Genomic DNA, 13515 nt, shown 5'->3' with positions numbered 1-13515 from the left:
GGACGAACTGTACGCAAAATTCGGCCGAACCCGAACTGAACCTGAACTCGAACCCGAATGGGGAATCCCTCCCACAAAGAGTTTCCGGGGGCGGAGCTTTGATGTCACCGGCAGGTTGCTAAGGACGCCAAGGTGATCACTTCCTGGATTCTTTTTCCTCTCATTGGGAGTCGACTGTAAAGCTTGTCTGAATCAGGAGTGCCAAACTTTGGGTAGTTGGAACATCTAATCTTTGGAGTTTCTTCCAGATATCAGGGGTGCTTTGTCCCACAAAAGTCATTTTCAAAATTACTTCATTCTATGGGGTATCTGGGTCTAGGTCTGTGAAGCGCTGAAAGCCATCTTTCAAATGGATTAAAAAGTCAGTCAGGCTTTCTTTTGACTCTTGCATAATTTGGTGTACCATATGAAAATTTACAGCTTTAGGTACTTTTTTCTTGAGACCCTGAATAATGGCTTCCTGAGCCTCTCTCAGAACTTCCATGCCTATTGGGTTATTGGCATTAATTTCAAAGGTTGGAGACAATAAATCTGTAACCTGAGGCCAGCGTCCTAACAGAGGCTTGCTTTTACTAAAGTTTATCTTAAAAGTCACCCGGAGTTTCAATGCTTCCAGTTACTAAAAACACATTCTAAAGGAGTTTCCCTGTTCCTTTAGAAGAATCGAGGCTAGCTTCTGCACCTCCTTGTAAGGGACCTGGACACACACACCGCCAAATATTCAACAAGTACGCATCATCTCTTTCCAGCCTGAATCTCCCAGCAAGCACTGGCTGAGTTTTAAACATCCTAATCTCTCTCTCTCAATCTCCCAGCAAGCACTGGAAGTTTTTTAACAATCAAGAATTACGGAGACCTTCATTCACACACCTAAACCATGGAGCAAATCCCTTAACGGGAATCTGTCTCTTTCTTTTTTTCATGCAACGCTCCCCAACTCCTCCCTAATAAAAGAATACTCACCACCACCAAGTTGGTCTTCCCTTTTTCTCACCTGCTAAATGTTCAGTGTCTTAATTTAGCCAGGGCATTCTGGTCCTCCCACAATGGAGTCCTCCTTTCCCTGGTGGTCACAAAGTCACCAGGGGCCCTGGGAGCACTCTTGATGTTGAGATCCTCCAGGTCCGATTTCCACCAGGAGATAACAAGAAGGCTCTCCGTCTGTCCAAAGATGACAATGGCTTATGTGGCTCAATGGGAGTCACCCCAAGGGAACGTTGCCCTCAAGACAAAATGTACCACATCTTGGGCGCCAGAAAAACAGGCAAGGCTTTTCACCAAATGCAGCTCAGAATCTGATAAATCCAATGAAACTCTGAACATGAGGCTACTGATAATCAGTTTTATTTTTCTGCAGAAAGTAAAACTGGACGACCCTTTTTAGTTTCCACCTTAACAGCAGGCAGAGAGATGAAAACAAGTGCACAGGTGCTCACTAAAACTTTTCCTTTTTATAGCCCACACATTTTACTTGCATAAATCGTCATAATGTTGGAAACAATTAGTTCAGGCAAAGGTCGTGATTCTTTTCTCAGCACTTCAGAAAACAAAAACATCTTAAAAGAAATACATTTTAGAGTTTCTCACATTAATTTGCTGAGAAAACACATTTCAAGGTTTACAGCATTAACATACTGCAAGCAAGATTACAAAGAAAATGTTACTTCCCTAGCCTGACAGGCGGTCAGCCTGGAGTCTTTATCTTTGCAGTTGGCACATCTATAGTCACAGCTTGACAGGGAATTAAAAGTTAGAAAATCATAAGTTGAGCTAGGTTGAACTCTGTATATGCTCAGGGGAGTCTGACCCTTTCATTAGGTTGTCCTGTATAGTAGCTGGCCAATGGCAGGGTAAGCTACTGTATATATAGTGTACACCAGCAGTGATGGCAATTTTTCCCCCCTCGGGTGCCAAAAGAGCATGTATGCATGCTATCACACATGTGTAAAGTGTCCACATCCATTATTCCATGCCTGGAGAGGGTGAAAACAGCTCCACCGCCCCCCTCGCCTCTCTGGAGGCCCAGTAGGCTTGTGTTTTGTCCTCCCCAAGCTCCAAAGGCTTCCCTGGAGCTGAAGGAAGGTAAAAATGCCCTTCCCCCGTCCCCCTGGAGGCTTCCAGAGCCTCTGTGTGACCCAAAAATCAACTGGTCGGAACACACAAGCACATTGGAGCTGCGCTAGGGCAATAGCTTGCTTGCCAGCAGATATGGCTCCGTGTGCCACCTGTGGCACCCGTGCCATAGGTTCGCCATCATTGGTGTACACTATAAATGTATGGTGTATAGAAGCAGGGAGCAAACCGCATGAGTAACCAAGCTCAGAGGTCACCAAGGACTTCACACTTCAACTTGAGCCACACTTCTATGGGAAGCAATGATCTATTTATACACAATATATGATATAAATATTAAAGCCTATCAAAATGTGCCCGATGCCATCTTACTGAAGAGGTTAATTAAGAGGCAAAAAATGGAAAAACTCCAAAGAGATCAAAGGGAAGCAGTGCCTCATCTATACTGCTCGTTAGAGGAAAAAATAGAATATAAATTAATAATGTAATTAATTGTGCATCCCAAAAACCTTAAGAAGTCCTATTACTGTATTTGCAACAAATGGCAAAGGTGGCAACATGACATTCACAAGTAGTCATTCAGAAGCACCAAATAATCTGTAACTATGTCTTCAAAAGGCTTAATATTAGATACAGCAATTTGTTAAAGTAGCAGCAGTTAAAGTACAGCAGGTTAAACAATATTCTTCCAATCTAAGGTGGAGTCAGCAGAGTTCACAAAAAGCTCTGACTTAAAAGTGCATTATGTAATAAGCAACACTTAGCTGCAAATTATTCATTGAAAGCCCAAATGGTGCAAATACTGAAAGGATTTCTTCAAACTATTTAATCCAGTGTTTGGCTGGCTGAGTGGGGAAGCTGAAGTCTATATATATCTTAAAAATGCTTAACATGGTAAAACACTGATTTAAAGGGAGAACAAATGAAAATAAGATCTAGAGTTAGTGCCAAGTGCAACACAACAAAATCCTAATTTGTAACATTAAACAGAGAACATGAACTAGAATCAGGAAGCAGGAAGAATCATCAAGAGATTGGGAGTATTTTTTCCAACTTCATTTGGAAACATTGGTTGGAAATTCAGGGATCCACAGTTCCATTATATTTGAATGAACCAGATTTTGTGCAGCTTGGTGTCATGGTTGTTATTAAATCAAAATAGCTTTAACAGTAAGATTTAAGAATACATAAAATGATCTGGGTGAGATCATCCAAGGGCATGGAGTGAGTTACCACCAGTATGCTGATGATACTCAGCTGCACATCTCCACCCCATGTCCACTCAGTGAAGCAGTGGAAGTAGTGTGCTGGTGCCTGGAGGCTGTCAGAGTCTGTATAGGTGCCAACAGGGTCAGGCTCAATCCAGACAAGACGGAGTGGCTGTAGATACTGCCTCCTAAGGACACATCCATCTGTCCATTACCCTGGGGGGAGGGAATTACTGACCCCCTAAGAGAGGGTCCGCAACTTAGGCATCCTCCTCGATCCACAGCTGACTTTAGAACATCATCTTTCGGCTGTGGCAAGGGGGACGTTTGCCCAGGTCTGCCTGGTGCACCAGTTGCGGCCCTATTTGGACAGGGAATCTTTGCCCTTATCACCTCGAGGTTCGACTACTGCAATGCTCTCTACATAGGGCTACCTTTGAAGACTGTTTGGAAACTTCCAATCGTCCAAATTGCAGCTGCGCGAGTGGTTATGGGCCTTCCAATGCATACCCATATTTCACCATCACAAATAAATAAATAAATAAATAAATAAATTAAACAAATAAACAAACAAAGCATGTTATTTTTAATGTTATAGAATGAAAGAAAAATTATGACCAAGGGATGCATGATAAGAGGTAAAAACAAAATCAAGAAAATTTGTGTGGCTTCAAATTTGACATTTACTGAATCCAACAGGAAATTTACCCTGAAAATAATATAAATATCTAGATTTGGAATCAGGAAGCCCAAGTTCAGTGGCTGAAATGATCATTTGACTTTCTTTCTGTCTAAAAGCAGGTGGGTAGTAGAGATATATATTTTTGATGGCACAAAAATCAACCAACCTTCTGAGTATCCTAGGATACTTAAAGCTGCTTTTTAACCTCCAAATGTTTGCTTAATGTTGTTGTCCTATCACATGCTAAATGTGGCTTAAATTTCAGTTGTATAAACACTTTAGCTACCTTCTCACAACAGAAGCTTCTAATTCTCTGTTCAGCAGTATTGTAAGGCTAAAACGTGTGATGTTTATAGGCAATCTTATATAAAAAAGCAATCTTTTAAAGTCTGTTTTCTTAAGTATTTTATTTATTTTACCCACATCTTTAAATGAAATGAAATGAAATTACTTTCAGCTATAATTACCAATTGATAGCTCATTCTTTTAAAAATTCAGTCATATCTTTACTCCATAGCAATGCTATTCTTTATACAATCCAAATGACTATACAATAGAAAAATATATAATGAAAATTTATATATATACAAAAGTTACCTGTATATGCAATCACTTCCTGATAAGTGTCACCCAACTAATAGCATTTTCTTCTGTGATATTCAGTCCTAAAGCACTCAAACAGTTCATATTCAACTTAGTTTTATTTTTATTTTACGACAATATCCATTCTATGTCTCTTAGAAGATGCTACTGAACACATCTCTTACTACATATCTGGAGCTAAAGATTTTCCAACATTTGCTTTTTTGAATAAAAATATTTGTATTTTTGTATGTTCCCATGTTCAATGAAGTATTTTAATGCCTCCTTTCCCCAAGTCCCTAATGGAATAATTAGGAAATATCAATATTTCATCATTTGCCTGACATATTGTGTTCTTTATAGTATAATCTAAAGTCCTTTTGCTTAATTTCAATATAATGTTCAGGTTCCTTCCAATGAATTTCCACCCCCAATGATTAAGTTTTTCCTTGGGTCCAAGTGTTTCATTTGCTTGCAGTAAAAAGTTTCCACCTTGGATTTCATGAAGAAATTTAGAAGTGACCCTCTTTGATTTTAATTTCAACCATTTATTTTCCCCTCAATAAATTAAATTTGTAAATTATGATCCATCATAAATATGAAGCAGCTTTGAATAAATAGAATTTACATTATCTGAAATACTCCTATTATGACTTGCACTTGTACCTTTGTCTACTCTTCATTGGTGTTTTAAAACATCTGTTAAAACTTCCTGCGATGCAGATACACTTGTCACTATTCCACAAACATGTAATTCTCCTGTAATGTTTAGTCTCATCAAATCCTCAGGATTCATTTTGTAAAGCTGCTGTTGAATAGCTGATGCTCTCAACCCCAAAGTTGTTTAAAATGTGCGCACAAAACCTGATGACATTATAATGAGGAAGATTTATAAAAACAGAAAATATCCTTGCCTCCATTTGTAATCAGTCTTTATATATAGATTCATATAGATAATATAGATATGTATGTATACATATGTAATTTTTCTCCCTTCCCCAACAAGATATGAGAAAAATTTGTGCAGATTAAGGGTCTTCATCCATCAATGGAATTTCTAGAAAATAAAAGAAAGAATTAATGGGCTTTAATTGTGAACTGTCATATGGAATGTCCTGCAATTTTATTGTGTTATAACATATCAGCAATGATTATGCCAGTTCTTAAGATAATTCAGTTATACAGGAATTCAGGTAATCTTTTGTATTTATTCTCTGCTACTTGTATAATCAGAATCTGTAACTTCATAGAATCAGTTCAATTTATTCAAGGCACTTTATAAAAGGCTGTGCGATGAAGCAGTTTTCTGGCTAACACTTTTTATGGTGGATGAATTCTCATACAGTAGAACCTCTGGTCACAACCATAATTCATTCTGTAACTTTGGTCACAAACAGATTTGAACCTAATTTTTGAAATTTGGCACCTATTAAAAAAATGGTGCAGAAGGGAAATTGACCACCAAAAAAAAGTGATCCCCCCCCCCCTTAGAACCCGATTAGGTTGTAGTCAGAAGCATTTCTGACCAGAGGTTTCAATTTTATAGCTTACATTTGGCATACAGATAGCCTGCATTTAGTGACCACAATTCAATCATTAAGAAAAAAGTTTGACTGTGCGTATGATCTTATTTCAGTTTCATACCTTCGAATGTCATAAATGTGAGGACTGGCTATAAAGCTACTTTTTGTCACTGCCATACACTGTCATAAGAATGCATGCTGCCAAATTGGAAAGTATTATAAATTTTATAAGTGAGAATGGTCATTATACAAGGCAGTATATGAATGTTAATTGAATCATTATATCACTATACTGACCACTTAATTTTGCTGCATTCTGCTTTGTTCCAGAACATGAGGGATTTAAAGATTAAACTGTGTTAGGGCTTTTAGAGTTAATTACCGGTATAAGTCTTTGTTCATGTTGCTGTTTGTAAAAATAATAAAGGCTGAATACAAATAAATAAATAAGCAAATTAACAAAAGAGAATATAAGCCGCCCCAAGTCCTCTAGTTTCAGGAATTGAATGTTGTGTGCTATTCTCTTCATATACATGTTTCAACTGGAACACACTGTGAATTATTAACTAACGATTTGTAAGATTTACTTTCCAAAACTTCCACACTATTCCTGGAATGGCTGGAGAAGTTCGATTTACAAAAATAAAATATCCTGGAAACACTCAATTTCTGGAATGGTAGGTTTTGCAAAATTTCACTGTTTCACTTATAATAAATTACAAACATACTATGGGTTGATCATTTCCTCCTTGAGTACATCTATGGAATTTAGATGAGGTGCATGTTGTTCTTTGAGCTTAGTTTCTGGCAGATTTTGGTACTCTTTGAGCTTGTTTTCTGGCAGATTTTCATTGTCCAACTAGATAACTAGATAACTAGTCTACGGAGAGGAGCGGCATACAAATCTAATAAATAATAATAAAATAATAATAATAATAATAATAATAATAATAATAATAATAATAATATCATCAGTGTTTTTGCCTTGACGTTTTCTGTGGTGTGCTATTATTTGTTAATCAGTGGAACAACTTGCCTCCAGAAGTTGTGGGTGCTCCAAAACTGGAGGTTTTAAAGAAGAGACTGGACAACCATTTGCTTAAAATGGTATAAACTTTCCTGCCTGAGCAGGGGGTTGGACTAAAAGACCTCCAAGGTCCCTTTCCAACTCTGTTATTCTGTTGTTTAATCTGAGGTATGCTGCCATGATAATTAGCCACATCATTTTTCACCCACTTTCTTGGGCTATCTTGTACCCTAGCAGTGATATTAATATTTGGGTAATGAAATGTTTGCAAGAAAACGATTATGTTCAGAGAGCACCAAGGATCTCATCTAAATTCTATAGACATCCTCAAGGGGGAAGTGATATAGGTGACTGCAGCCCTGGTTTTCTGCTCATGTAATCCCCAAATGATCCTAAGTATCTTAAGGGGGTAAAAACCTCACCCACACCTTATACTACATCCATTTTTTATAAAAATGCAACACTTTTCTGGAAAATAATTTATCTAACTGTTTACGAAGAATCTGAAAAATTTCAAAGTTTGAAACATTTTTAATTCAAGTGGGTTTTAAATCTTTTTCTCCTGAAATTCTATCCTGAGTTGGGGAAAAATTGGACATTCCATTTTGTTCTGATCTCTTGATGAGATTTAAAAACCCTTCTCCAAGAAATGGAGTCTTAAAGACAATATTAATATTATCCTAAATACAATATTATTTAATAAGACAGCAGATATAGATTCCATCTCATCATGGAGAAAATCTATGTGATTGTTATATATGTCAACCACTACTTGATCAAATTATTTAAAAATCAGAATGACTGTACAATAAGTATAGTATTGTACAATTGGGAATTGGACTTGGATACCTCGAAGGTCCCTTTCAACTCTTGTTATTGATAGCATGTAATTAATCATCAATCAATTGGTTCCATCACTATTGTCATTGGCTGAAGATAATTGAGGGACAGACACAGTGGGGAGAGATTAAACATGGGAGGGATGTCTTTGTGCACAGAGAAAATAGATTGCTAGATTCCAGATAGTTAAAAAATTATCATTGCTTTAAATTCCTTGTTACATGAAAATGAACGATTATGGACTGTAACAAAAATTAACTGTCAACCCTTCTTTCAGAAAAGAAATGGCTATCTTTATATTCTACACCTAGATAAATTTTTAAGTTCCCTAATTATTTATTGATTCTATGAATAAATAACTATCTATGAAAACTAGCTAAACAGAATCTCTAACAAATATTCTCTGTCACAACAAAAACATTTAACAACAATAGATTTCATTGATGCATTGTATTGATCATGAACGATAATACTCGCTTTGCTTGTCCTAATTTTTTGAGATGAATCAGAACTGCACCTTATAACAGACAGAAATCAATATTAATAAAAAGTATTTCAGGAACACAATCAGACATTCATACTCTGAATGGCATAATTAACTGGTGTCCTCCAGTTAACACTGATGATGAAGCATACCCACCATCCACCAGTTCATTTCCTGCCAATAAAGGACAGATATATGCTTGCTGAATCAGCAGTGAAAATTGGGCTTGTAAAGAAGCTCTACTAGAAAAAAAAATGGGGGTGGGGAAGAGAGAGAGAGAGAAGCTAGAACAAAGACCACAGCTCTGAGGATCATTTGCTTCTCCCAAGTACAATCTCATGGCTTTTCCATATGGAAAAAACTGATGCTAAAATAATCCTATATAAGGTTCAACATTCAAAATTACCATCGGCAATATCAATGCTGGGGCTGGTTGATGCTACTTCTTCAGTGGTGCTGTTGATAACATCAGTTCTGTCTGAGACAGGATGAGCTCCCATCTGACATGCAGAAGATGTGTATAAACTCTGGAGAAGTTCTGAAGAGCCTGAAATGCTGTCACAGGTGTCAAATTCAGCTGGCAACCTGTTCAAATCATCTGGTCCAGGATAAGCTGGAGGATTCTGATCATCGGCTTGAAAAACATATCCCTGGCCTGCAGGGGGCGCACATCCTGAGGCCAACTCATTGATGCCACTACTCACAGCTTCATCATAAGACGGAAGCATGACAGGAACACCATCCACTACCACAAAATCTGGGCCATTGTTGCAATTCTCTTGAGTATCTCTAGAGCAGGGAAAAAAGAGAATGTATGTATATAAAAATGATGTTGAGAATGGCTAAACATCCTTTGCCAGAAACAGAGTTCTTTAAGAACAAAATTTTAAGACATTTGGACCAGATTACTTCGGGAAAACTTCCTGCTGAATCTGTGGGACCTACTGGTCACTGAAACGTGCAATACTCCTACTTTAATAGGATACATCATACTGTTTTCAGAAAACAAAGCAGATCATTACATTTATTCAAGTTAATTGTAATACAAATCAGTAAGAATCATCAACTGCTTTGTACATCAGCAAAAATTAAACCCATACTAACCTTGGAAGGAAATGTGCCTTAAATTTGGTTTGGAACATTCTGGCAAGAATAACTAACAGAAGCATTAGAAGAACACTAGTAGCAGTGAATGCCACAATCTTCCATGTTCGCAAAAGAGTTTCCTGGTTATTTGGCCAGGCTTGTTCTGTGAAGCAAAGAGTAATAGGAAACACTAGATAATAATAGCCTTTTATCTGCATAGTCTGGAGGACAGAAGGGAAAAAGGGGGAACATGATCGAAACATTTAAATATGTTAAAGGATTAAATAAGGTTCAGGAGGGATGTGTTTTAATAGGAAAGTGAACACAAGAATAAGGGGACACAATCTGAGGTTAGTTTGGGGAAAGATCAGAAGCAATGTGAGAAAATATTATTTTATTGAAAGAATAGTAGATGCTTGGAACAAATGTCCAGCAGACGTTGTTGGTAAATCCACAGTAGCTGAATTTAAACATGCCTGGGATAAACATATATCCCTCCTAAGATTAAATACAGAAAATAGTATAAGGGCAGACTAGATGGACCATGAGATCTTTTTCTGCCGTCAATCTTCTATGTTTATTGTACACAAGAAGAATCAGAACCCAACCTACAAGCTAAGCTACGGATCTACAAACACAACAAATATGATTGCTCACATTTATTTATGCTTTTACAAAATTATTTCCGATCTAATAAATTATGACATGTGAAAGCAGTGATATCTACAGATCAAAACAGAAAAATTATGGTCATGGGAGCTAAACCATACATTATTGTTATATCTATTGCGCACATACAAAAGGAGCAGAGTTTGGATTGGGACACTTTCTATGGATAGTTCTGTTTTGAAAGCAAAAAAGAAAAATGCTACAAGTAATAAAGTATTGTGGAGGCAGTTTCAATTCAAAACATACTTTTAGTTGAAAAATTAATGTTTAAACATTTAATATCCAGATTCTTTTGTTCTTACCTGTTTTCATACAGTATACTTGATATGAAGGAAACCATTTCCCGTATTGGCAGGTGATATATTTGTAATCATTACTGAGAGTGTAGCCAGGATCACAATAGAACTCAACCACAGTTCCATGGTTGTAATGTTCACAAGGCCGCGGATGGCAGATATAATCTCCATGAGTCACCATAGGAGGTAGCGGACAAACTTGGGACATAAATATTTTTTTAAATGTGAGTTAATTATAGTAATGCCCAGCACCAACAGAAATAAGAATGTAACAGTATTTCTACATAATGCTACCTCAGTCAAAACATAAACATATCCATAATTTTATGCCACAGGTACCAATAGATTACACATCAACATGCACAATGGCACCTGCAACGCTATGAATAAAAAATAATGAAACAATTACTGGTGCTGAAAACACTGTTATGCAAACATCAATGTCAGGTTTTATTTAAAATGTCAAAAATGAACTTTACACAAATTATATTCCCAGTATTCCTCTATTCCATTCTTATAATTTTATAAAATACTTTAAGCATGCTTCATATTTAGATAATGAAATATATGCTAGAATCTACAACTGATGGTGTAACATTTCAGCAGGAGCATAAAGATTGGGGGGAAAAAAATCACTTTTATTGCAATAAACATTCCTGCACTTACTAAAATAAGCAATTTAATTTAATTTAAAATTTCTTAATACACAATAGATCAAAATAGTTAACTATGGTAATAAAAATTCTTAAACAACCCCTAAATGTCTATTTAGAGAACTACATAATAAATGTAATCCAAATTTCTCTGAAGTCAATGAAATTGTAGTGCCTCAAATCTAAGATACAAAATAGACTTTGGTGAAAAGACAGAGTACTGATTTCTGTTAGTGGCTTTGTTACCAGTATAACATGAAGTAAATAATCATCAATATTAACACAACTCTATTCTAGTCTCTCCAGCACAATATTCTACTATTTTCAATATTTCCAGCTAGCACAATCACAAATTGCCAGCAGTAGCTGGCAAAATCTCATATTCACTTTTTTATGGATCAACAGTGAAACTTCAGAGACCTGCTACACTACCTTTAGAATGAAACCAGGAGTTAATTCACATAAAGTGTATGCAAGACTGTAAAAATTGCTGAAATAATAGCACTTATATACCGCTTCACAGTGCTTTACAACCCTAAGTGGTTTACTAAGTCAGCATATTGCTCCCAACAATCTGGGTCCCCATTTTACCGCTCAGAAGAAAGACGCTCAGAGTCTGTTTGGAGTGAGCAGTATATAGATACAATAAAATAAATAAATAAATGGAAGACTGAGTCAACCTTTAAGCCAGTGAGAATCAAACTGCCAAATTGCTGGCAAACAGCAATAAGCAGAATTAGCCTGCAATGCTGCATTCTAACCACTTCAGGACCATTGCTCCTATATAACTTTTAGTTGGTTTTAAAAAATTAAATTATGTCTGGATCTGGTGAAAAGGTTCTTCGCAGCATAAATAGTTCTGAGTACGTGCACTGGTTATTCTGTGATGAAAATCTGCTTGGAGAGTAGAATTCATAGTCAACAATAGGTACAACAAATTGGTAACATCAGGTCTGAAGGAGTTTCAGATTGTGATGTCACATTCATTCTCAGTAGAATTGCATTGATTACTATCTTTGTGATCTATGCATCAACAGTGGTGAATAGTGATGCCAACCCCCCCCCCCCCCATCCTTTTTACATTGAATCATATAGCATTATAAATTAAGGCCATAGAGAGGACTCTTCATGTTGGCAGGTGATCTAAATGCAGAGATTGGTAAATTGCAGTTTGGTTGGAAGATGTCCGGAAGCATTCATGATAATTGTTATAATTAAACTCACTATTCATTTGCAACAACTTATTTGGGGACAGGCCTGATAATCAATTAACTTGGTAGTCATGAGCACTAAATGTTGCTGCTATGTTCAATTATTTCCTAATAGGAAGGTACTTTAAGTCTATTGTTAATGATGTCAGGATATCGAGAGGTGCTGAAATATAGCAATGTCTAATCATTACCTGGTTCAATGCAAAATCAAATTGAAATCTGTACTATCCTCTGATCTGCCACTCGGTTTCAGTTGATCTTACTGACTTGAATAATGCCAAGAAGCCACAATCCTGACACTCTGCAACCAAATGAGCACTGTGTCTTTGCAGAGAAGTTGGTTTGAAGTTGGAAACACCATCAATGTGGCAATAAGAATTATTTGCCCTTGCACAGAGAAAAGATCTAGTAAAATGCATAATAATTTATCCATTGATACAGGAGATAATGGCCAAGCTTGAAAAATCTAACAGTTGCAAAAATGCTGACAAAACAATTGCTCAAGAAACTAAAAAGAAAACTTTTTGAGATAGGGTAGCTGCAGAGGTTGGGACAACAGATGGGTACAGTAACCAAGAGATCAGTCCTTTCAATCTTGAAAGCGTTGTCAGTCAACGCTGCGACGTCCTGCCTGTCGGCGACTACTTCAGCTTCAACCACAACAAAACAAGAGCGCACAACAGATTTAAACTTAATATTAACTGCTCCAAACTTGACTGTAAAAAATATGACTTCAGTAACCGAGTTGTCAAAGCGTGGAACTCATTACTGGACTCCATAGTGTCATCCTCAAACCCCCAACACTTTACCCTTAGATTATGTACGGTTGACCTATCCAGATTCCTAAGAGGTCAGTAAGGGGCGAGTACAAGTGCACTAGAGTGCCTTCCGTCCCCTGTCCTATTGCTTTCCTATATCTCCTATACCTTTCTTCTATTCCTATATCTCTTCTTCTATTCTTTCATTGATATGTTCTATTAATATATCTTCTTTTCTATTCTTTCTTAGATATATTTTACTATGAGTATCTCCTCTATAACCTTCATCGGAGAGGGGTGGCATACAAATCTAAATAAACATAAACAAACATCATGTATTTTAGTATGTGTGGATATATATATATATATATATAAGCACAGATCCTACCACCTACCTAGAAAAAACCACCAAATCTAAAATCA

The 13515-nt window shown here is 36.7% G+C and overlaps 1 protein-coding gene across 13 annotated transcripts in view; it reads right to left on the bottom strand.

Moving 5' to 3' along the window:
• Nucleotides 1-4355: 4355 nt before the first annotated feature.
• SUSD4 (sushi domain containing 4) overlaps nt 4356-13515 on the bottom strand; it is a 62593-nt gene continuing 53433 nt past the window's right edge. For 7 of the 13 annotated variants that reach the window (XR_011557498.1, XR_011557497.1, XR_011557502.1 and 4 more), the window contains 5 exons: nt 10477-10668; nt 9524-9668; nt 8826-9208; nt 8576-8661; nt 4356-5602 (listed from right to left, as the gene is read on the bottom strand). Coding sequence is in view for 6 of the 13 variants with exons in the window: in XM_070734358.1 (XP_070590459.1) it covers nt 5574-5602; nt 8826-9208; nt 9524-9668; nt 10477-10668 (749 nt within the window). In the remaining 7 variants the exon portion in view is untranslated. The remainder of the gene's footprint in view (nt 5603-8575; nt 8662-8825; nt 9209-9523; nt 9669-10476; nt 10669-13515) is intronic. The other 6 variants (XM_070734358.1, XM_070734361.1, XM_070734357.1 and 3 more) reach the window with 1 other exon arrangement.

This window comes from Erythrolamprus reginae, chromosome 1 (genome assembly GCF_031021105.1).
Source record: "Erythrolamprus reginae isolate rEryReg1 chromosome 1, rEryReg1.hap1, whole genome shotgun sequence".
In the NCBI taxonomy this organism is placed as follows: Eukaryota; Metazoa; Chordata; class Lepidosauria; order Squamata; family Dipsadidae; genus Erythrolamprus; species Erythrolamprus reginae.
Note: the sequence above shows the minus strand (reverse complement) of the source record. Positions and strands in the feature narration are given on the sequence as shown.